We start from the raw sequence: 25,995 nt of genomic DNA, 5'->3' as shown, positions 1-25,995 counted from the left end.
AATCAGGATCTCACATTTGCGAGAAACCAATAATTACCACTTAAGTCCAATCTCGGTACAATTAACGGGAGCGACCCCCTAACTAATGGCCTCCCGTGAACTAACCACCTCCCCAGCAATAGGTCACGCGGGCACCGATTAGCCATCTTCCCATACAGGCACAGAGCCCGGGGGCACTGGGGCTGCTGCTGTGCTCGGGGTGGACCACCATCAGAGGGGTGGGGGGGGGTCTGCAAAATCGCGACAAGAAACAAAAAGAATATAATATCACCAGCTTCTGAGTCAGCGCAACCCCCCCAGCCCCATCTCCACTATGGCCCCATTGGCAGACCCACATCTGTGAAAAGGTGCCCAATGCTTGTACAGGAAAGTATGTGTGTGAACATCAGTCTGTGAACGTTGGTAAGAGTGTGCATGTATAAAGAGTATACGCATGAATGACTGTGCATGCATGCCTGTTCAAGCCCATGTGCGTGAAAATAAGCAGCACACACCATGGGAAAAGGTCACACAGACACGGGACACAGTGGAGGGAGGAGAGAGTACACCCCACCCCTTCTCCCGGACTGGTAATTTTCCAGGGGACCAGGCCATAGAAGTGAGATCGGTCGCAGCAGACAAACACACAGTTGCCAGACCAAAAAAAAAGGAACACACTGCCAAAGGTGCAAAAATAACTCCCCCCACCCCCACAGTGGACCTGCATCAGTGTAAAGCTGCTTGGTGAGCCAAAGACCAGAAGGTCGCACCGACCTGAAGCATAGCGGAGGAGGGAGAGAAAGGAAAAGCCTCCTCCCCCTCTCCAGCACTAGCAGCATCTCATTCCAACGACTCCCAGCCCACAGAGGCCGGAGGGGATGCAACTGGTGGAAAAAATAAACCACAGTTACATGGTATCCACCATACAATTCCTCCCCCCCCTCCCCCCACACACATAGACCAATAGCCCAAATGCAGAACAAAAGGGAAGCAAGGAAGACCAGCGTCCTGCACAGCTCCCATAATGGGAGCAGCAGATGGCTACTGAACATACGACGCAATCTCCGGGCTGTGCAGTCGAGCTGGGAGGCCGCCCCTCCTGTCCTGCATTATCGGCATCTGATCTTCCATCGGCACCCTGTCCGAGGTCTGGGCCATAGGAGACTTTAACAGGTGACCCACAAGTCCAGAATATAATACACAGTCAACACACAAAACAGGCCTTTAAAAGATCCACAGACTGCTCGAGCAAGTCCTCCTGCATCCTCATCCCAGTAGTCAGCCCACCAAAACCCTCCCTTCCCAGCTCTCCAGTTAAAAGAGACCAAAAGGCGACTACCATCTTTCTTCCTTCCCTCCATCCAGAAAGCAGCAAGTAAGCCCAAGGGAAGAGGCAACAGCAAGCAGAAAACAATCTCTCAGCTACAGCCTCCAGGCATTTGAAGCTAAGCAGGAGCAAGCAGCAAACACAGCCTGCAGCTGGAAAGTGTTCTCACAACTAACAAGGCTAATTTTTCATTTGCAATAGCCTTTAACTGTGAAGCTAGAGGCTGCTCACAGTCAAAGGGAGTGAAATTGAATTTCAGCATTGAAGGCACAGCAAGGTTCTGTCTTGGGAGTTTGGAATTACAAAGTGGTTCACACCTGGCGCGAGTCTCGATTTTGGCATATGCTGCTAATCACCCAGTATGCCAGATCTGCCAGGCACAACACAGTAGTTGTTCTTGAGGAATTTCAGGACAATGCAGTAGAAATTGGGAAATCATTTGCTCCTGTTCTATTTCTACAAAGGCCCCAAGTCATCACTGAAGATAAGGTTGGTAATTGTTTCCCCTTTTGGGTAGCTGGGAGAAGCAGCATGCTTTGCCTTTGTTAGGTGTCTTTCTGTATCAACATGGCTGATGATGTGGACAGAAGAACTGGAAAGTGTATCCCAACTCGCCTTAGAAAAGATATTCCATGAAAAAGCAAAGTTCGAATTTTTGTAATTTAAAAGCTCAAAATTATCAATTGTAAAGTTAGTAATGATGTTGAGATCAATTACATAAATATCTCTGAGTAATTGGGTCTAGATTCTCCGAAGTTTAAAGAATGAGGGGAGGGGCACAATTTCCCCCCAAAATGGCGAAGTGTCAGGTTCTGACTGAAAACCGATGTGTTTCTTTCCAGGATCACAGCCAGGTTTTTATCCAGGTCTTCTGACACTTCTTCAGCAAAATACAGCAGTGGGAATGTTTTGTGCCAACACTTTGGCAGTGTGTCATAGAGCCGGCAAGCTTGGCGGCACGGCAACCAGGGCGCCATCTTTAAAGGTGCCTCGATCAACAAGAACACTGAACGCTCTCCCACCTTCTCGCAACCATGGAGGACCTCCCGAGAAGCTCCAGGGAAACCCTCCACTCTGGAAGTATCGAGAGAAATATCTACCCCCTCCCACACACCCCCCTGTGTATTTTCCAATGTGCACCCCTCTCCCCCATCACCACACATAAGAGAAAGCACCCCCTCCCATAATTGAGAAGAGTCTGCTTCCTCTCAGCACTCCTTCCCAGGGGGCACTGCCAGTCTTGGCCCTCAACTGTGGGGTCTCCAGGCACTCCTGCACCCCCCTGGCATGGCGATTACAGCTGGCTTTCAATATCAATGAATAATGATGATGTTCCGGGGAGGGGAACATCACAGAGGCTGGAATGTATGGAGTAAAGCCCTATTGAAATTTATGCAAATATTTTGGAGCATGAACCTGACCACCTCGGCGTGGGGGGGTGGGGGGGGGGGGGGGGGGGGGGGGGGGGGGGGGCAAATTTCCTTGGCTCTCGCGGCTGTATCATCGCTACCACTCTCCCATGTGGAATGTTATCAAAAGTCTTGCTGAAGTCCAAGTAGATAACATCAAATGTATTTCCCTCACCTACACACTTGGTCACCTCTTTGAAAAATTCAATTAAGTTGTTCAGACATGACCTCTCATTAACAAAACCATACTGACTGTTCTTGAGTAATCTCTGCCTCTCCAAATGCACATTAATTCTGTCGCTCAGATGTCTTCCAATAGTTTCCTTACCACTTAGGTTAGACTGACTGGCCTGCAGTTTCCTGGGGCGGGATTCTCCCCTACGCGGCGGGGCAGGGGGTCCCGGCATAGCGGAGTGGCGTAGTAGCGGAATTCTCAGCACCTTTAGGAGCCAAGCCCTCACATTGAGGGGCTAGGCCCACGCCGGAGTGGTTGGCACCACGCCGACTGGCGCCAAAACCGGCACCAACGGCCTTTGACGCCCGCCGCCCGGTGCCGGGGCTGGCCAAAAGGCCTTCGCCGGTTCGTGCATGCGCCGGTGCGTCAGCTGCCGCTGACGTCACCACCTGCGCATGCGCGCAGGGGGATTCTCTTCTGCCTCCGCCATGGTGGAGGCCGTGGCGGCGATGGAAGTTAAAGAGTTCCCCTACGGCACTGACCCGCCCGCCAATCAGCGGGCCCACATCGCGGGCCTGGCCACCGTGGGGGCACCCGCCGGGGTCCGATCGTCCCGCGCCCCCCCAGGACCACGGGGGCCCGCTCGCACCGCCAATCCCACCGCCACCAGAGGTGGTTCAAACCACGCCGGCGGGATTGGCCTCTCAGCGGTGGGACTTCGGCCCATCGCGGGCCGGAGAATCGCCACAGGGGTCTCGCCGATCGGCGCGGAGGGCACGCAGATCGGGGGGGGGGGGTGTGATTCCCGCCCCTGCCAATTCCCAGGTGGCGGAGAATTTCTGCCACGGCGGGGGCGGAATTCTCGCCAGCCCCGGGCGATTCTCCGACCCTGCGACCCTCCAACCCGCCGGCCCCTGACGATTCTCCCCTCCTCCCTTCTTAAATAATGGGACCACATTGGCTATCCTTCAGTCCTCCAGCCCCTCTCCTGTGACCAGAGAGCAATTGAAAATTATTGCCAGTGCCCCTGCAATTTCGTCCCTTAGAAGGATGTTGTGCCAAACTTTTGTCCGCGATTAAGAACAAATTAATCTACACCCCATCATTCTACCGTAATCCATGTACCTATCCAATAGCTACTTGAAGGTCCCTAATGTTTCCGACTCAACTACTTCCACAGGCAGTGCATTCCATGCCCCCACTACTCTCTGGGTAAAGAACCTACCTCTGACATCCCTCCTATATCTTCCACCATTTACCTTAAATTTATGTCCCCTTGTAATGGTTTGTTCCACCCAGGGAAAAAGTCTCTTACTGTCTACTCTATCTATTCCCCTGATCATCTTATAAACCTCCATCAAGTCGCCCCTCATCCTTCTCTGTTCTAATGAGAAAAGACTTAGCATCCTCAACCTTTCCTCGTAAGACCTACTCTCCATTCCAGGCAACATCCTGGTAAATCTCCTTTGCACCTTTTCCAAAGCTTCCACATCCTTCCTAAAATCAGGCAACCAGAACTGGACACAGTACTCCAAATGTGGCCTGACCAAGGTTTTGTACAGCTGCATCATCACCTCACAGCTCATAAATTAAATCCCTCTGCTAATGAACGCTAGCACACCATAGGCCTTCTTCATAGCTCTATCCACTTGAGTGGCAACTTTCAAAGATCTATGAACATAGATCCCAAGATCTCTCTGCTCCTCCACATTGCCAAGAACCCTACCGTTAACCCTGTATTCCACATTCATATTTGTCCTTCCAAAATGGACAACCTCACACTCACACATCTGCCACTTCTCAGCCCAGCTCTGCATCCTACCTATGTCTCTTTGCAGCCAACAACAGCCCTCCTCACTCTCCACAACTCCACCAATCTTCGTATCGTCTGCAAATTTACTGACCTACCCTTCAACTCTCTCATCCAAGTTATTAATGAAAATCACAAACAGCAGAGGACCCAGAACTGATCCCTGTGGTACGCCACTGGTAACTGGGCTACAGGCTGAATATTTGCCATCCACCACCACTATCTGACTTCTATCGGTTAGCCAATTCGTTATCCAACTGGCCAAATTTCCCACTATCCCATGCCTCCTTACTCTCTGCATAAGCCTACCATGGGGAACCTTATCTGATGCCTTACTAAAATCCATGTGCACCACATCCACTGCTTTACCTTCATCCACGTGCTTGGTCACCTCCTCAAAGAATTCAATAAGACTTGTGAGGCAACACCTACCCCTCACAAATCCGTGCTGACTATGCCTAATCACGCAGTGTCTTTCCAGTTGCTCAGAAATCCTATCCCTCAGTATCCTTTCCATTACTTTGCCTACCACCAAAGTAAGACTAACTGGCCTGTAATTCCCAAGGTTATCCCTATTCCCTTTTTTGAACAGGGGCACGACATTCGCCACTCTCCAATCCCCTGGTAACACCCCTGTTGACAATGAGGACGAAAAGATCATTGCCAACGGCTCTGCAATTTCATCTCTTGCTTCCCATAGAATCCTTGGATATATCCCGTCAGGCCCGGGGGACTTGTCTATCCTCAAGTTTTTCAAAATGCCCAACACATCTTCCTTCCTAACAAGTATCTCCTCGAGCTTACCAGTCTGTTTCACACTGTCCTCTCCAACAATATGGCCCCTCTCATTCGTAAATACTGAAGAAAAGTACTCGTTCAGGACCTCTCCTATCTCTTCAGGTTCAATACACAATCTCCCACTACTGTCCTTGATTGGACCCAATATGTGGAGATGCCGGAGTTGGACTGGGGTGAGCGCAGTAAGAAGTCTTACAACACCAGGTTAAAGTCCAACAGGTTTGTTTCAAATCACTAGCTTTCACCTGAAGAAGGAGCAGTGCTCCGAAAGCTAGTGATTTGAAACAAACCTGTTGGACTTTAAACTGGTGTTGTAATATTTCTTACTGTGCTCAACCCAGTCCAACGCCGGCATTTCCACATATTGGGGAAGTTGACATCCCCCACTATCACTATCCTATTCCTTATGTTCTTATATCTCACAGGCATCAAGGAGGCATGAGTTCCATAATGCAGCAGGAACAAACATTCCTCTAAATAAACAGAAAGCTTTACCTGGTAATTATTCAAGTGGAATGTGGGGGAGGGGGGAGCAGTGGCAGTCAGGCTTTGGGTATAAATCAACACGGGGCAGCACGGTAGCATGGTGGTTAGCATAAATGCTTCACAGCTCCAGGGTCCCAGGTTCGATTCCCGGCTGGGTCACTGTCTGTGTGGAGTCTGCACGTCCTCCCCGTGTGTGCGTGGGTTTCCTCCGGGTGCTCCGGTTTCCTCCCACAGTCCAAAGATGTGCGGGTTAGGTGGATTGGCCATGCTAAATTGCCCGTAGTGTCCTAAAAAGTAAGGTTAAGGGGGGGGTTTGTTGGGTTACGGGTATAGGGTGGATACGTGGATTTGAGTAGGGTGATCATTGATCGGCACAACATCGAGGGCCGAAGGGCCTGTTCTGTGCTGTACTGTTCTATGTTCTAAGATGGGTATTTTATGATCAACTACCTGGCATATATCGGGGCTGGTTTAGCTCAGTGGGCTAGACAGCTGGTTTGTGATGTAGAACAAAGTCAGCAGCGCAGGTTCAATTCCCATACCAGCTGAGTATTCTGAATTCTCCCTCTGTGTACCAGGACAAGTGCCGGAATGTGGCGACGAGGTTTTTCACAGTAACTTCATTGCAGCGTTAACGTAAGCCTACTAATGGCAATAAAGATTATTTATTTTTTATATATGTCCTCGTTTTCTATTTCCATACAAATATGGTGAGAGATGATGACCCAACATCTGCCATCTCGCGTTATTGACTGGGGTCTAAATTACCCATCATTGTCCACTGGAGCAATATTAAGCCTTTAATAATCAACCACACAGCTATGACAAGGTGAAAAGGCTACAGACTTACAGGTCTTTTTCTCACAACTAACCTAGGCAGTGATGGGTTACCGGTTGACAACTCACCTGCTGCACTGAGCTTCTGTGGAGAAGTAGATCTGAAAATCATCTGAGTTGTCATGGACGTACAGGAAACAACAGCTTTCATCACATTTTGATATGCTGAAACGACCAGGGAGAGAAATACCCATTAGGATTCAGGATACTAAATTCAGTAACATTCAAATGGAGGGAGAGCTGTGATTCAAATGCACAATTGACATTGCACCATTCTACAATACAGCAGTGACTATACTTTGAGAGTCCTTCACTGCCTGTAAAGCACCTTGGGATGTCATGCGGTCATGAAAGGTGCTCAGTAAATGCAAGTCTTTTTTTCTTACCAAGAAAGAAGTTAGAAGGTATGGTAGCAAGACGGACATGCCATTAAGCTGATAGTAACTAACTCAAAGGCTTGCTATGGTTCAGGTGGGCTATTGCACCTCACAATAGGCTGGAGATTAACAGAGGATTGACAACAGATGGCAATTTGCCAATATTTTCAGAAGGAGACTCAAAACATTTTGAAGGCCCAAGCTCGGTAATGTTTGATATGTGAGGTGAAAACATAAGACTTGCTGTTACAGGTAGCTTGCCAAATTGGTCTGGGTGGGGGAAATCTGACAGGGGAGACTGGATCTGTCCCAGCTAACCTGGAATGAAAGATTGCAAGCAAAATTGTGTTGGAATAATGAGCTGCCTTTGCAGAGATAGTTTGGGTGCAGTCGAGGCGCAGTCCCATCACGGGGAAAAGTAGAACAAATAAATCCAAAGCTCCCTGACTGAAAAAAAAGATAAATTAAAATGAAGCAGTAAAAGCATGCAGATGCCAGTTTTCATGTGAATAATACAATTGAAAACACAGCTGAATATAGAAATGTCAGATGGAGGTTAAAAGCCTCATAGCGCCAGGTTCCCTGGTTCGATTCTGACCTCAGGTGACTGTCTGTTTGGAGTTTGCACTATTCTCCACGTGTTTGCGTGTGTTTCCTCCAGGTACTCCGGTTTCCTCCCACAGTCCAAAGATGTGCAGATTAGGCAGATTGACCATGATAAATTGCCCCTTAGGGTGGAATTGCAGGAATAAGGTGGGGGATTGGGCCTGGTAGGAAGGTCTTTCAAAGGGTTGGTGCAGACTTGATGGGCTGGAAGGCGTCCTTCTGCACTGTAGGGATTTTCCAATGAAAGAGTAAAGAGTATCGGAAGAGTCTGGCAGCTAACATAAAAGTGGATTCGAAAGATGTAAAAGGAATGGAGTCATTTAGGGAACAGATTCTGCAGCAAAGAGCCAAGTCCAGATGGTTGTTGCCTGCCTGGTGCCAGGGTTCGGGACATCTGTTCCGGGCTGTAGTAAGACTTGCAGTAAGTGGCAGAAGATCCCTTTATCATGCTCTATGTAGATACCAATGACATAGGTAGAATGAGGAAAGAGGTTCTACACAGAGAGTTTGAGTAGCTAGGCACTTAATTAAACAACAGAAGATCCAAGGTCATAATCTTGGAATTATTACCTGAGTCATGTGCAAATTGGCAAAGGCTACATAAAATTAGAGAGATGACTACGTGACCAAAAGGCTGGTGTGGACAAAGTGGTTTTGGTTTGTGAGGCAATGGCGTCAGTGCTGGGGATCGAATGGGCTGTTGGGACGGGCTACGTCTGAATCAGGCTGGGACCAGTGCTCTTGTGAATTGTTTAACTAGAGACGTAGAGAAGCTTTGAACTGAATGGGTGATGAGGGGTGTGGGGGCGATGGTTCTGGAGAGTGGCTATGAAGGCTTACAAAGCAAAAGGATGTGGCAGAATTGCAAGGCAGCTATTTAGATAATGACACCCAGAGTGTGATAGGAAGGAGAGTGTGCAAGTATTCAAAAACAGCAGCAGATAGCGTCAGAGGGCTAAAACATGGAAAATAAATTATTGGCTCTTTATTTAAGTACACATAGTACTCGGCACAAAATAAATGAATTAATGGCACAGATTGAAGTTAATGGGTATGATCTTATAGCCATTACAGAGGCGTGGTTACAATGAGATCGAAGCTGGAAACTAACTATTCAGGGGTATATGACTTTTTGTAAGGGTAGGCAGGAAGGAAATGGTGGGGGAATAACTTTCTTTGTATAAGTGCGAAAGTAAGAAACGATCTTGGATTGGAAGATGTGGAATCCATATGAGTGGAGGTAAGAAATAACAAGGGAAATAAGACACTGGTGGGGGTAGGCCCCCTAACAGTAGCTATACTGTAGGACAGAGAATAAACCAGGAGATAACAAGGGCATATAAAAAAGGCAGTACATTAATCATGGGTGACTGAAATCTTCATGTGGATTAGGAAAATCAATTTGGCAGTGTTAGCCATGAGGAAGAATTCATAATAGAGTGTGTTCAGGACAGGTCCTAGAAGAATATGTTGTAGATCAAAACAGGGAAAAGGCCATGTTGTAACGGGATCAGGTGGGTTTAATGAACAATCTCAGAGTAAAAGATCCACTAAGGAACAGTGGCAGAATTTAGCATTCAGTTTGAGGGTGAGAAACTTGGGTCAAAAACAACTGTGATGAAGTTAAATAAGGGTAACTATAAACAAATGAGTCAGAGTTGGCTGGAGTTGACTGGGAAATTGGTTTAGCAGAAAGACGGTTGACCAGAAGTGGCAGATATTTATGAAAATACTTCATAACACACAACAAATAACAAACCAGTGAAAAAGAAGGATTCTAGGAAGGGGATAAATCACCCATGGTTAACCAAGAAAGTTAAGGAGCGTATTAAACTGAAAGAAAAACCTACAATGTGGTAAAGATTAGTGATAAGGCAGAAGATTGGGCAAGTTTAAAAAACTAAAGATGATGAAAATAAAGGTGGAGAAGATAAGCGATTCAATGGAAAAAATTCAAAGTCCCGGTTTTGGGCATGTTTGGTGCGGTGTTTCTTCATAGCACTTGGTGCTAAAAATGTGCACCACGAGATTCTCAATATTACTGTCTGCCTCAGTGTCTGATTCACCTGACTTGTGCCTCAGCATCTTGCCGCTAACAAGGGGGAGAAGCTTTTAAATGCTCCCTCACCACTCACTCGCAGGCAACACACCATGGCAACGCGCAGACCTGCTCCTCGCTTAGGGGGTGCCAACCAGGCTAGGCTTCTCGACGATGTGAATGAGAGGTGGGGCACCCTTTTCCCCTGAGGGGATTGGAGGACCGGTAGCAGGGTCAGCAATGCCGCCTGGGAGGCAGTGGCTGCAGCTGTCAGTATGGGCAGCATAATATGGAGGATCGCTGTCCAATGTCGGAAAAAGACCAACAACCTCCAACGAGCTGCAAGGGTATGTTACCACCTCTCTCCTGGCATCAGTTCCACCTGCCACCCCTCAAATTCCCATTCCCCCCACACCTCCCCACCCCTCAGCATCACTGACATTTCAGACCCTCTTCCCCACATCCGATCACGTCCACATAAGACACTTGCTATAGACCCCATGATCCTCACAATGCCCTCTCTAAGTCCCCGCAGGGGAAGATAGCCCATAATAAATGGGAAAGGGCCAAGATAGAGGTGGGGGAGACAGCGGAGGGTAGCCCATAATAAACAGGAAAGGGCCAAAAGTGGGGGGAGTGGGGGTTGAGGGGGGCGGGGTGGAGGGGAGTCTCAGAAAGACGAGACCTCAACCCTTACAAGGAATGGTCCTGGAGATTGCAGGGTTGTCCGAGGAGCGAGCAGACACCAATAGCGAGGTTGGCTGGTGCCAGAGAGATGAGGATCTGCTGCCCGTTCTTCCAGATGTCCTGTCTCATGTGAGTAGCTCATGTCAGACAAAATGATCCTTCCCTTTCACTGACCATATGCCCATTGTTTCGCAGGATCTCCATCTGATGGGGCTGCCCCCCTGCCACCCAAGAGACCACCTTGGAGGAGAGTTCTGAGGAGACCACCATCGAGGCGTCACAGCTATCACCCACACTTTCCTTCAGTGCAGAGACACACACCTCGGTGGGTGACATTAGCGGACAGACTTCTGGTGCACAATCTAGTGATCACTGCACAGTTGCTGATGCACATCAGGTGGAGGCAGAAACAGCCAAGGGAGGCAGCTGTTGGAGATCTGCTGGATTCCAGGACTCAGCTGAGTCCCAGCCTTTAGACATGGTTCTCCCATACCTGATGCAGGTGATAGGACACAGCCATGACACTCAGGAGGGGGTGACAGTGAAACTCCAGCAACTGTGAGGTCTATTGGAGGATTCGCAAAGCCTTCAGGCCCAGGATATGATGCCAACAATGCGTGGCACCGAGGCCAACACGGCTGGGGTGACAACCGCATTGGAAAAACTGGAGCACAATGTCCACGTCTTGAGTGGTGGTGCCCAAGACATGCCTCAATCTGAGATGACCATGGCTGAGGGTCTCGGCATCATGTCCCAGTCACTGAGGAATGTGTCCCAAACGCAGGTGGACATTGCCGAGGCACCTCAGAGCACGGCCCAGTCACTGAGGGTTGTGTCCCCGACACAGTGGACATTGCCGAAGCATTAAAGGGCGTGGCCCAGTCACTAAGGAGCATCGCAGAGGTGGTCAACATCATGGTGCAGACATTGGGTAGCCACCAGGACTGGCAACATCAAATGAATCAGCCCAGCTGCCCTTCCATTCCATGGAGTCCCCCAGGGCCCTACGGGCACCGTCAGGGAGGATGAAGCACTGCAGGCCAACCCAGAACCTGCCTCTAGAGAGATGACGGCAGATTCCCTTTCTTACAAATTCCCACTCCCCTTCCTGACATCGGTGCCTCTCAAGGGCAGCAGGCAGAATAGAGTGGCATGGCAATGCCAGTTACACTAGTAAGTCGGATGGGGTCCCTGGCGCCTGGCCCTTCAGCGAACATCTGTTAAGGGCATCAAAGGACACAGATCACAGAAAGCAACAGGTTGCCTCCACCTCTGATGTGGGGTACACCTAGATGTAGCAGTACACCACGGGAGATCAAGAAGAGTAAGGAGGACTGAGTGTGCACTGGGGGAGGGGGGGGGGGGAGGAGGTCACTATCTGTAGCTAGGAGGAATGAAAATCTGTCACAATATAATGTTCAATATTTTTTTTTAAATAAATTTAGATTAGCCAATTATTTTTTCCAATTAAGAGGCAATTTAGCGTGGCCAATCCACCTACTCTGCACATTTTTGGGTTGTGGGGGCGAAACCCACGCAGACACGGGGAGAATGTGCAAACTCCACACGGACAGTGACCCAGAGCCGGGATCGAACCTGGGACTTCAGCGCCGTGAGGCGGTTGTGCTACCCACTAGGCCACCGTGCTGCCCTAAATGTTCAATATTAAAACATGTCACACCTCATACATGTGAAGCCTCTGTCAGGTTAATCTTCACCGTGGGCCTGCCTGCACCCCCACCCCTTCCCTGGGCACATCAAGCCCCTGATGCAGACCCAGCTCAGAGGATGAGTGTGTGAGTGCCCTGTCAGAAGAAAGACAGGAGTCAGCTGTTGCAGACACTGAGCAGCACAACAGCTTTCCTCACAGCAAATAATCATCACTCCCCTGCCTTGTGTGGTGACCCGCTGTCAGTGATAACAGGGACCATCACCCTGGAGTAATGTTACACAGACCCTTGGAGGGGGAACAGGGTGGTTGGGGAGGGGGGCAATGTGACAGGGTGAGATGCATTGGGGGGGGGGGGGTGCATGCCTGGCAAATGGAGATGGCTACTCACCTCTTCAGCCTTGTGTGAATCTCGGGGCGCGATTCTCCGCAAAGATTTCGAAATGTGGCAGCGAGCGGGAACTTCCACAAGCTTCCCTGTGCTCGGCCCGGCGAGGATGGCAATGCTATTCAATGGTAATTGGTCCACTTAACGAGGCTCCACAGGCCTCTCGCCGCAAATGAAGGATCTCCAGCCGATTCGCAAGGACCGCGCTCGCCAGCACCACCCCCAACCCCCTGCTAACAAGGGTGGGCAGCACTTAAACATCATGTGCCCAACCAATCCCACTCAGCTCACAGCCATGGCGCCTCAAAGTTTGGGGATGCAGACTGGGGAGCCTCCTCGATGTGATGGAGGCCTGAAGGGATGTCTTGTCCCCCACATGGGTCCAGTGGGTGAGCCAGTGCCACCTGGGACGAGATTACAGCAGCCGTGAGCTTGGGGTCTGTGATCAGGAGGACTGACCTCCAGTGTTGCAAGAAGGTCAACGAGCTACACTGGGCAGCACGAGTGAATTGACACCAAAGCCCTCCCCACCCCCACCCCCCAAGACCTTTCCGCCCCCATGCGAGCATCCAACCCCAACCCTCCGTGAGGCTCCCAACCTCCCCTTCACCCCCGTCTCCCTTCAACTCCCCCAACCCTTCCATCACACACCCCACCAATCCCACCACGGTGAACCACACGTGCCCTCTCTGTGTTTCCGCAGGAGAAGTTCCCCCACAATCGCCGAGAGAGAGCCCAGACCAGCGGAGGAATGCTGGACATATGAATCCCCACCATCTTCTAGGAACGGGCCCTGGAGGTCACTAAGGTGGCCGAGCGCTGAGTGGTCACCAACGCGGAGGTTGGCGGACGCTGCAGAGGTGAGGATCCACCGGGTGCCACCCAGTGGACCTGTCACACGTGGGTTGTTATTGCCATATTGACTGACCCATCCTTTCCACATGTCCATTGTCCCGCAGGTCCTCCAGCCGACGGCACCGGCCCATCCCGAGTGGCTCCCTCCCCTGCCTCCCAGAACACCTCGGATTAGAGCTCTGAGGATGCTACGATCGACACATCACAGCTGTCACCCCCGCCCTCCACCAGCGCAGATATACGCACCTCGGTGGGAAACGTTTGTCAGGCTTCTGGGGCACAATCTGGTGAGCACCACACAGCTGCTGATGTACATCGCCGGAATCCCCAGGCAAGACAGCAGTCAGAGGGCTGCTGGATCCCAGGTCCCAGCTGGGCCCCAGCCTGATACTGAGGCTCTGAGACAGGGTTACCTGGAGCTGATAGAGATGTTTGGGAGTGGCCAGGACATTCAGAGGGAGATGTCAGCGATACTCCAGTAGGTCCATAGCTGATTGGAGGAGGTTACAGATGCAGGAGATGTCGACGGCAATGTGTGACACCGAGGCCAACACTGCTAGGGTGGTCACCACATGGAGAGCCTGGGGCATGATGTTAGCACCATTAGAGAAAGTGTCCAAGACATGGCGCAGTCGGTGATGGCCATGGCTGAGGGTCTCGGCAGAATGACTGCCTCGCTGGGGGACGGCACTCAGTACGAGGCTGCCTTTGATGAGATGCTGCGGGACATGTCTCGCTCTCAGTTGGGAATGGCTAAGGTGCTGCGGAGCTTGTTCCAGACACAGTTGGGCATTGCTGAGGTGCTGCAGAGCATGTCCCCATCATTGAGGTGCATCGCCAAGGGCGTCAACACCCTGCTGCAGACATCGGGGAGCTGCCAGGGTCAGATGATGAAGGGGCAGCTAGAGCTCAAAACAGCTGTCCCTCCATCCCGAGGTGCTAACCCAGACCCGTCCCATGGCGTGGGGATGGCGGTCACCAGCTCCCCATAGTTCCACCCCTCTGATGAGGCTGCGTTTCAAAGTCAGTACATGGGACAGGGTGGCACGGCTGTGCATGTGCCATCGACAAGTGCCCTCCGGCCCCAGAGCCCCCAGAGGACGCCCGCCAGGGGCACTGAAGGCCATAGGACATGGTAAGCAGCTGGCTGCCTCCATCTCAGATGTGCAAACTGGGGACACACCTAGACGTAGCGCTAGAGCAAGGAAGGGTAAGCATATTGCGGATCACTGAGGGAACCGGGGGAGGGAGGTGGATGCGCAAGTTTGCGCATGTGCGTGGGTTGTCGGTGACTGGAGAATCAGCGGACCGGCATCGGAGCGGTGTCGGGTGAATCGCGCGCCTCCCCCCGGTGATTCTCCGACCTGGCACAGGGTCGGTGAATCCCACCCCGGTATTGCCTCAGGCAGTGTTCAGGCATCAAGGTTGATTGGGATGCTCGGCAATGACTCCCATATGCTACATGGTCCACCCACCCACGGGAAACCACTTGGGTTGTGTGAAGTGCTCAATTAACCACGATTACTAATTCTGTATTAGCAATAGCCTTCAGCCGCACAGTCAGAGGCCTTGGCAGTCGATGGGGGCTATGGGTGGTTGGTGGGACAGACAGGCAGGGGCTAGGGTTGCCCTCAGAATGGGTACACACAATTCAGGGGTTGGCATGATGGTGGTGAATATGGTTCCCCCCCCCCCCCCCCCCCAGCGCCTCCCTCCTCTTCGCATGGTGACCCACCCTTGTGGAGAGTGCCCTCACCAGCCAAGGGTCTCCTACCCCCCACCAAGCACTGGGGAGGAAAGCCCAGCATCGCTGGGTTCTTTGCTTGTGAAAAAGATGGCCGCTCACCTCCTCGGCTTTCCACAGAAGCCCTACCTGCCAGGTTCATGTTTTTCAAAAGGAGTACTAATCGGCGCCAGCGTGACCACTTGCTGGGGAGGCCGATAAAACGTGGGAGGCCGTTGGCTATGGGATGGCTCCTGTTAACGGTATGGAAATAGGGCTTTAGTGATGCTAATTGCTTTCTTGCCATGGTACGACAGGATTCCGATTTCACTTCCGGGAGCGGGGCAGTTGCAATTCAAACTGTTTGGCACCTGGCATGGTTCTCAATTTCGGCCTCACCTTCTATTCGCCGACTTTGTTTCATTCGAGTGAGAGTGCAACGAGGCCTGAGAATCGCACCCTAGATTTTTGCCTTTCCCGCGATTCATCCGGTTGGCCCAGATCCGGGCCTATGCAGTCACTGCATCGCACCATATGAGGGTAAACTAGCAAGTAATATAAAAATGGACAGTAAGAGCTTCTTTAAATATATAAGAGAATGAGAGAGGCCAAAGTGAAAATAGGCCCCTTAGAGAATGAAAGTGGGGAAATAATAATGGGGAACCAAGAAATGGAAAAGGAGTAAATAAATGCTTTGTGTCAGTTGTCATGGTAGAATACACTGATAACATGCTAAAAATACCAATCATCAAGGGTCAGGGAAACTCTAGAGGGAGTGGAGGGATAAAGGGACTTGGAGGTACATGCGCACAAATTGTTGAAGTGGCAAGGCAGGTTGAGAAAGCAATTAGTGAGGCAACCTTGAAATTTGAGCACAAAATCAATTCTGCTACTTTGCCCAGTACAGAAGGAGTGCGATATTGCTGGAGGTGCCTTTTTTGGATTAAACATTAAATTGAGGCTCTATTCCCCCTCTCAGGTGGCTGGAATAAAATAGTTCTTCCTGCTGTTCTGACAAATATATCTTAACTAACATAACAAAAAACAGATTATCTCAATATTTGTGAGATCTTGCTGGAAGCACATTGGGTGCCATTCTTCCTCCATTACAACAGTGACAAATGTCAACATTACCTCACTGGCTGTAAAGCATGTTTGAAATCCTGAGATCACGAAAGGTGCTATAGAAATTCAATTACTTTTTCCCTTTGATTTGGGTTTGGATCGCACCGTCTCCATCCATTGCGGAGCTGGAGAGCAGGCAGCCCTCCATTAAAATAGTGGGCAATCCCAATGACGTCAAGATGCGATACTACTATCCCAATTAGGGCTCCATTCCTCTAGGGCAGTCTGGCAGTTTTCAGGCAACTAAAAATATTGGGAGTGGAGGGGAGGGAGGGAGGGGGACAGGATCAAATCAAGAAAGCAGAACAACCCCCTGCCATTTTACCCGACATAGTGGGAAGTGTTCTCCATTTGGAAGGCTAAGTGTTGCAGCCGGGACTGAATAGTGTGCAGTTCGCGTTCCCATTGGGGTGTTCTCCAGTAAGAGAATCAGGATATGCAAATTAGCCAGCGTTCTGCCAGCGCAAATTCAGGGCAGGTCCCAGCCCAGCCGCCGTACTTACCACAGTTGTCGGAGTTAGCACCAAAGAGCCTGGCAGCTAGAGCTGTTTTTAAGCGCTCCACTTACCACACACCCACTGCAGCCAAAAAAGATGACTCAGAGAATACCTGCCCCCGAAGTCACTAGTCCAAACTGGATCCACAGCTCCATGCCAGTGAGGAGCAGAGGGATACCCTCTTCCTCAGGGTGGGCCACAGACTCAAGCCTTCCTTCCTGAACAGCGCCTGGGAGGTGGTGGACGAAGCAGTCAGTGCTTCCGGCCTCATCCCTTTGATGATACAGCTGGCATATGAGTGTGTCCAGAGGGGTGGCTTCGGTGGGCTCCCAGATGACCAGAGGCTCTCTGAACATTCAAAGGATAGAGGCTGCACTCAGCTGTATGCGCAGCCAAGAGCCTGTAAGTAGCACCTAAGGGTTGCGTTTAAAAGATAGACTACAAGAATGGTGGTCTGAACCAGGCCACTCTGACCCCAAGGGGGACACCTCAAGTCCACGGACTCAACAACAAGTCGCTCCCCGTCACTGCCCCCGGCCGGGGCAGTCACCCAACAGCAAGCCCGACAGTTTTCAATGTTTTTCCAATGTCTTTTTAGCCTCATGCTCCTCCTCCGTAGCCATGGCGTCCAGTCCCCATTTGTAAATATTTGTAGTAATTCACGACAAGGAAACTTCTGCCTGAGAGGGGCGGAGCATCGCAGAAGGACAGAGCATGAAGTGTCCAAGCCGCTAATCACATTTGAAGACATGCAAATGCTGGTTTTGCATTCCCCTCCCTGCATGGGGTGCAAACCTCATTTTCGGTGCCGTGGAGGGACCAGAGCATGCCACCCGAATCAATGCCAGGAGGGAACCTCGACTTGCGAACAACGCCCGATTCTCCTCCCAATCGCGATTCGTGTTTCCCATGTTGAGAATCCAACCCAGTGTTCCCATTGGACAGTTAAAATCAGCTCTACTCTTTGATTCAATTTACCGTATATGCAACTCAAAACCATTCCCTTCTGATCATATTCACATATACATAGCAATTACTGGCCGACACTAAGTGACAAAATTGAGAGGCAGAGGAGCATAGGATCCAGAATACCCACTCTTCTAACTGAACATCTAAAGTGACAGGAGATAGCACCGTTGTACCTTCGAACTGAGTGGAAAAACAGACAACATGAAAGCTATGTCTGGAAATCTGTGAGCTCATGAAATATAATCCCTGGCATTTTTACAGAAGATGACCATGTTACTGCCATGTACTAAAATGATGTTGAATCACAAAACTAACTTGGGCTAAAGGATTGTTTGGAGGGAAATACCAATTAAAAGAGCTAAGAATTTTGTTTAAAAGTACATTTTTCAACCAGGTGAATCCCCCAATTTGTTTAAAGAATGAGACCAAAACAATGCCTACTCTCTGCTCATCCAGATGTAGCATTACCGGGTAAATTTCTTCACAGCACAGCAACGTGTGGCTCAGAAAATCTAGATTTGGAGATGCGTTTGTGAAGAAGCAATTACATTTTAGTGACTTTGAAAGACTTTTAAATGGAGCTGAATACTCTTTTAAATTTCCTTGGGGGAAACATGAAATCAGGCTCAACCAACCACCCCCATCATATCGGCAGATTAACCACCATGTGCGCAGCACAATATTGTCTGCTCATGTTATGACTGTTGCCAGATTCAAATCAAGTGGAATGGGATAGCAAATGCACACACACACGCACGTGCATATTTATCTTTGAGCAAAAGGTTACGCTCCTAATTTTTGCTTTACACAATACATGTATTATTGCACACACCCACCTTATACCTTTAATGGATGAGGATGTGAAATTCCATTCATGAATTCCCTTCTGTCGGAAAGATAACACATTCATAATGTTACATAGAACGATGAAGTAATGACATTGAATGCAGCTTTCACTGAAAATATCCTACCCTTCTAACATTGCTAAATATTAAGTGCCTGTAAACCCTAAGAGCTTTACTAGCTTTAAAAAAATTAAATATATGGAATAGCCATAGCCAAGTTCTTGCATGTTCGGGTGGTACGGTCGTGTAGTGGTTAGCACTGCTCCTCCAGCATTGAGGTCCCGGGTTCGATCCCGGCCCCGGGTCACTGTCTGTATGGTGTTTGCACATTCTCCCATAGGTGAGGTGGATTGGCCATGATAAATTGCCCCTTAATTAGATAAAAATAATTGGGTACTCTATATTTAAAAACAGTTAAGTGCTTGCACGTTTTTCAGTCTAATGCATCTATCACCCACCCACTCAGCTTTTCTAAAGACAGAGCTCGGCAATTTGCTTCCTCTCACCTGACAGACTCTGTAAAACTCACAGTCAAGCCCAGTGTGTGTAATTGCAGTAAACTGCATTTGTGTGAATCCAGTATAATATAGACAGAAAGAGTGGAGAGTGAAAGGCTACGTTAAACACAATTGGGGCCTTTATTTCTCATGTAGCACCTCTGGTACGAGCAAAAGTCACACAAATAACGTGTATCTTCTGTAGATGTGCATACAGTTCCAATTTAATTGCAATTGTGTGTGGCATTGGTACTGACACCAATCCTAACATTCTGCTTGCGTAAACAACAATCAATGAACTGAAAAGCTGGTGTTTGAATTTCTGGGAGTTCTGGAGTGGGATTCTCTGACCCCCCCCCCCGCCGGGTCAGAGAACCGGCGGGGGGCAGCATGAATCCCGCCCCGCTGCTCTGACGCCGGCTGCTGAGTTCTCCGGCCCAGTTTTTGGGCGGGGGCGGGGATCGCGCCACGCCAGTCGGGGACCGTTGCAGTGGGGCCCCCCCCCCCCGCGATTTTCCGGGCGCCGATGGGCCGAGCGGCCGCCTGTTTTCGACCAGTCCTGCTGGCGTGGATTGGACAAGGTCCATACTGGTAGGACCTGGCTTTGAGGGTGGCTTGAGGGGGGTGAGGGGGGAATCTGACCCCGGGGAGGTCCCCAAGGTGGCCTGGCCCGCGGTTTGGGCCCACCGATCTGCGGGCAGGCATGTGCTGTGGGGGCACTGTTTCCCCCCGTGCCGGCCTGTGTAAGGCTCCATGATGGTTGGCGCGGAGAAGAAACCCCCTGCGCATGCTCAGGAATCGCGTTGGAGCTCCTGCGCATGCGCCAACTCGCGCCGGCTGGCGGAGGCCCTTCGCCGCTGGCTGGCGCGCGGAGGATTCCGCACCTTCCGGGCGTCCCGACGCCAGAGTGGTTCACGCCACTCTTTGGCGCTGGTACGGACCGCCCTGCCAGTTGGGAGTGAATCCCGCCCCAGTACTTTAATTATTTTCCCATTCAGTCCCTCTGTTTTTCCCTATGTCAATGACAAAGCACTGCCAACAAATGAAGTTTAGGGAAGACATCACTGCAGCCTGGAGTTAGTCTGGTGTAGAGGTGAAGTCATTCCTTTACAGGGCGGGATTTTCCGCTAACCGGTGGGGCGGGCTGTACCGACGCCGAGGAGCGGCGTGAACCACTCAGGCGTCGGGCCGCCCGGAAGGTGCGAAATCCTCCGCACCTTCAGGGGCTTAGCCGGCGCTGGCATGGTTGGCGCTGCGCCAGCCGGCTCGAAGGGCATGGCGCTGCGCCAACCAGTGCCAAAGGGCCTCCGCCGGCCAGCGTGAATTGGCTCATGCGTGGGAGCACTAGCCTGTGCTGGCATCATCCCAGCTCATGTGCAGGGGGGCTTTTCTCCGCGCCGGCCATGGCAGACCGTTACAGCGGTCGGCGTGGAGGAAAACAGTGCCCCAATGGCACAGGCCCGCCCACGGATCGGTAGGCCTCTATTGCGGGCCAGGCCAACGTGATCCCCCCCCCCTCCCCGTGGCCAGATTCCCCCGCTCCCGCCCGAGGAGTCCACAAGCCGCCCGCAGAGCCAGGTCCCGCCGGTACGGTCCTGGTGTAATATACACCAGCGGGACAGGCCGTAAACGGGCGGGCACTCGGCCCATCGCGGGCGTAGAATCACCGGGGGGGGGGGATAGGGGGGCCACTGCCAACGGCCCCCGACTGATTTCCGTGCCCGCCGAAAAACCGGTGCCGGAGAAACCGTCAGCTGGCAGTGGAGCGGGATTCACGCCACCCCCCGGCGATTCTCCGGCCCGGCGGTGGGGGGGGGGTTGTCAGAGAATCCCACCCATGATAAGACGTACTTTCAAGTGGGCTACCGAGTGAGCATAATGAAAGCATCACATCAAATGATGGGAAATGGCCAGCTGGTCCCATTGGCCTTTAGCAAATGGGAAAGACATGCTTAAACTTCTTGAACATTCTCCAGTGTGTCCGTGTATCTATCACCCACTCGTTCACCTACTCTCAATACACCCAAAATCATTTCTTTCCTAACACTGCTCCACAGCTCCACACTAAAACTTATGCTTCTCAGAACCTCAGAGTTTTTATGTTCTTTAATTAAAATCAATTCACTGTCTTCTTTACGAACAAGCAAATTTCTAAATAAATGACCCACAACGTGAAGTGTCCTTTTCAATCCAACAGATTTTATGACTTTACAATTTCCAGTGGGTGATTGAACCCTGAAAACGTAACCTCCTGCTTTGGTTCAAGCAGCCTATTCTTCAGTTAAAACATAGCTAGCAAAAGGGTGGTGTTCCCCAAGGCCTTACTTTATATTTTTTAGTAAATGTTATGTCAAGCCATGGGACTTTATTGTTATTGTTAGGGTAACACTAGGTTTGCACTGTTGCGTCGCAGCTCCAGGGACCTGGGTTCAATTCTGGCCTTGGGTACTGTATGGAGTTTGTACTTGCATGGGTTTCCTCCAGGTGCTCTGGTTTCCTCCCACAGTCCAAAGATGTGCAGGTTAGGTGGATTGGCTATGCTAAATTGACCCTTTGTGTCCAATAGTGGGGTTACTGTGTTATGGGGATAGGATGGGGCTGTAGGCCTAGGCAGGGTGCTCATTCAGAAGGTCGGGGCAGACTCGATGGGCTGAATGGCCTCCTTCTGCACTGTAGGGAGTCTATGTAAACTCAGTCATGAAGTCAAGATAAAATCTATGACCTCTGTTATATATTTTTGTTGACACACAGAGAAAAGGTATGGAGCTGCCCACACTCTGGATTCTTGTTGAACACCGTGGGAGGTTTATTAATACATTCAATATGGTGATCTGCTCAAAGCCCACGGAAACACTGTTGACATCAATACCACATCACGTGATGCATATGGTGCTCGATCAATGACTCCAGAAGCGAGACTGGATGACAATTGAAGGCTTTATTGGACTAGATGTTTCCCCCAGCAGCGCAGGTACAGAATGCAGCAGCTAGGGAGACACAGACTCATACTCCGCCTTACTGGGCGGGACCAGCAGGCAGGCTTCACCAATGATATTGCTGTCTCAGGTACCTCCCACACCAGTAGTCTTACAGCATCAACCTGGGTACCGTAATACCCCTAATACCGACTACCACAGCATACCCAGCAAGAATATATTCCGAGATACATAACGACCTCTAGTGATTCATGGAACCCACCTCAGGTAGTGCTCTGAGTGCAACTAAACAAAATCACAGCCTAGTTTGGGAATATTGAAAAATATCTCAATGACTCCTAAAAGTAACCAAGTAAGTTGCAGAAGAACATGGTAAGAAGGAGACATGTTCGCTCCAATGCCTTTCAATGTGTCGTCAGCCAGACTCAAGAATGCCTCCAACTCCCTTTCAATATAGAAAACCCACATTCCCTGCATAAGCCGGCAACTTGTCGCTCTGCCAAAAGAACAATCTCCTGACTGTTCCCTAATCTTCCCCAATCTTTAACTCAAATAGCTCATCCATCTGAACAGAAAAGGCAGTAACTGATCTTACAGCCCTCAGAACAAATAAGTGGAAAACGGGTCAATGGGTTATATCTGAAGAAAAAACAGAAAATGCTGGATATACTTAGTGGGTCTGGCAGCATCTGTGGAGAGCAAAACAGAGTTAACAGAGTTTGTATGCCTGTTCTACAGATAACATCTGAAATGGTACAATCTCATCCTCGAACTGGGACTACAAACTTATTGTAAAGCTAGCTATAAGTTTCTTGATAGGAGGTGGGCGCCACTGTCCTTGAACTGAGTGGTTTGCTCGGCCTTCTGCACAGGGCAGTTAAGAGTCAACCACATTGCTGTGGGTCTGGTGTCACACTCAGACCAGACCAGGTAAGAACAGCAAATTGTTTTCCCTAAAGGACGTTAGTGAACTAGATGGGTTTGCGACAATGGTTTCATAGTCACAATTCCTGGTGGGATTTGTCCCCATAGCAGTTGCCTGGGCCTCTAGAATACTAGTCCTGTGACATTACCACTACCCTACTGTCTCCCCATGTTGTGCAGCACATCCCTGGAGAATATTCCAGAGCCCTTCTCAAACTGTCTCGACAGCAAAATTGGCCTTTAAGACCCTAAAGTCCATTCAATGTGTCTCATTCTAGTGATTCTCTGTTGCTATCAGTACAATTAGTGGGGTTGTTATAGATGGGAATACATGTCTGCCTTTTTTAAGAGGCATCTAGAGAACCCGTTGATGCGGGGAATTTACTGTCAGAGCTTGAAAACAATACCGGTGCCGGTGATTGCATCTTAGGCCTTGAGAAAGCCAGCAACACTAGGCCTTTTTTACCGCCTGCTCTACCTGCATGCTGACCGTCAGTGACTGGTATCTGAGGACACCCAGGTCACGTTGCACATTTCCCTCTCCTAATTTATGGCCATTCAGATAATGGTCTGTCTTCTATCTTTTGCTACCTTGCATTTATCCAAGTATACTGCATCTGTAATTCATTTGCCCACTCAGTCAACCTGCCTCACTCACTCAAATTGTGAAGATCAATCTTCTTACACACATCTCCTCACAAAGCCCTCATGTGATCTGTGTGTTATATGGTATATATTAGGTGTAAGGGTTGAAGATGGTGGATTCCAAATCTTTTAGTGTTCTGATCCTGTCAGAAGCTGTGAGAAACAAGTCCAGTTCTAACTCAGCAGAATACAAATCCATCATTGGAACTAGGTTTTTTTTCCCCCTAATTTTTCTCTCTTCCTTTTGGATGGAATTTGTTCAGGATCCTGCCTCCTCCAGATACATCTTCTGTTTCTTGCCTTGTCTTGCATCACCAGCTGTCTTCCACCCTATCCTTCCTTTTTGGTCATTGTCTATCTTTCACTTGCTCAAAACCTACGACATTCCTAACATTTTCTAGTTCTGATGAAAGGTCAGGATCTAAAACTTCAACTCTGCTTCCTGACCTGATGACTACTTTCTATTTTTACGTCAGATTTCCAACGTCTGCAGTATTTTCCTTTTGTGTTCTTGCTGAAACGAGTGTTTCCCATCTTCAAAAATTGCCAATGAAACCCTTCGGTTTCTTCAGGCCCAGAAGCTCCACACTTCAGCCTATCACCGTTCATACCGGCAAAGGAAATTTCAGCCTAAGTCACCCAGTGAATGTAAGATAACAAAACTCAAGTGGGCATAGCTCCAAATGCCCTCATGACCATACATTTAAATGGGGTCACATGGGTTGTGACAGACAGATTGCAGAAAGATTCAGAAAATGAGAGGGCGAGCCAGTTGGTGACAGAATACCAATAGAAACAGCTGCGGTCCAAGATTCTGGCCACAAGAAATTATTTGTCATGATTATGCATGGGAACAATGATGAAAATGGTGAGGTAATCCGCCCCTTTAATAGGAACATGTGCAGGCCATTGAGCCCATCGAGCCTGCATTGCCGTTCAATATGATCATGGCTGATCGGACACTTCAATGCCTTTCACCCTGTACGCTACTGTAAATCAGGAATATACAAATAATAATCTTTATTAGTGTCACAAGTAGGCTTACATTAACACTGCAATGAAGTTACTGTTAAAATCCCCTAGTCGCCACACTCCGGCGCCTGTTTGGGTACACAGAGGAAGAATTCAGAATGTCCAATTCATCTAACAGCACATCTTTCGGGACTAGTGGGAGGAAACCTAAGCACCCAGAGGAAACCCACACAGACACACCCACGGAGAACGAGCACACTCCAGACAGTGACCCAAACCGGGAATCAAACCCGGGACCCTGGCGCTGTGAAGCAACAGTGCTAACCAATGTGCTACTGTGCCGCTCCATAACTGAGCTTCCACAGCCCTCTGGGATAGAGAATTCCAAAGGTTCACAACACTCTGTGTAAAGAAATTAATGTTTGCTTCATCTGTCAATTCTCCTCTCCTGAAGGCACCTGCCACTGACACTTTAGTTAAATGGCCAGTTTTCATGTCTGAACTTATGATGATGTGCCACAAGATATTTTATTGAAAGGATTTGGGCAGGTTCCTGATGGCAAAGCCCAATCCTTTCATTTACTGACATGTATACTTCCCATCTTGCTTAATATTAGTAGCATTTCTAATAAGGTTCTGTGAATTTGTACCCAAACCATCCATTGATATGACACCGAGAGAAGCAATGCATCTGATGCATGGGTTGGTAAGAAGTTCTGCTATATGGTTGAGGCCTTGGTTCTTCAGGTTTCAAATACTGGCTGATTTTCTTTCTCTGCTTAAACTGGTGTCCTAAGGCCTACTTCAGCAGGCTCAATGCTTCCTTAGTGTAAAATCAGGGAACTGACCCTTGGATTTCCATGGTTTGTAAATTGAAAACGTGGAAGAGAATTAGCCATGGAGCCACCAAACCAGTTTCAACCACACACTTTTTTTAAATACACAGATATATAAAGAAAATGAAGAAATAACAATTGAGTTGCTTCATTTTAAATGGGTGAAGAAAAGCTGAACAATCAGCAATAATAATCCAAAATATATTGCAACTTAAATGGTAGGTCTACTGTTTCCCAATCTTACCACTTCCTCTGATGAGACGTGCCATATGGAAACAGTTTTCTCATCTGCCTCACTATTTATGGATATGTAGGATGGCTGGTAGACATTGGTTGGCTCTAGAATCAAAACCTAAAACACAACAGAGGAATTCGTTAACCTCTTTAACTATGGACAAAGCGATGATGGATGGTCATCAATTCCAAGTCATTGGTTACGTTTGCACTAATGATATCAGTGGCCGCAATTCTCCCCAAAGATTTCTCAGTGCAGTCTCCAGCGGGAAATAAGGTGCAATTCCCACAGGATGGATCAGTGCGATCCAAATTGTAATCTACCCACACTTAAATTTCTTTTGGAGCCAG

General features: G+C 49.5%; 1 protein-coding gene across 2 annotated transcripts in view; it reads right to left on the bottom strand.

Annotated features, from left to right (window-relative positions):
* Nucleotides 1–25,995, bottom strand: part of map3k15 (mitogen-activated protein kinase kinase kinase 15) — a 170,579-nt gene that overhangs the window by 82,374 nt on the left and 62,210 nt on the right. Inside the window, exons 10-12 of one of the 2 annotated variants that reach the window (XM_038802505.1) lie at nucleotides 25,655–25,762; nucleotides 18,592–18,641; nucleotides 6,891–6,986 (exon numbers count right to left, since the gene is read on the bottom strand). In XM_038802505.1, coding sequence (XP_038658433.1) covers nucleotides 6,891–6,986; nucleotides 18,592–18,641; nucleotides 25,655–25,762 — 254 coding nt within the window. The remainder of the gene's footprint in view (nucleotides 1–6,890; nucleotides 6,987–18,591; nucleotides 18,642–25,654; nucleotides 25,763–25,995) is intronic. The other variant, XM_038802506.1, reaches the window with a different exon arrangement.

The sequence above is a fragment of the Scyliorhinus canicula genome, chromosome 7 (genome assembly GCF_902713615.1).
Source record: "Scyliorhinus canicula chromosome 7, sScyCan1.1, whole genome shotgun sequence".
Taxonomy (NCBI): Eukaryota; Metazoa; Chordata; class Chondrichthyes; order Carcharhiniformes; family Scyliorhinidae; genus Scyliorhinus; species Scyliorhinus canicula.
This window is presented reverse-complemented; position numbering and strand designations above follow the sequence as displayed.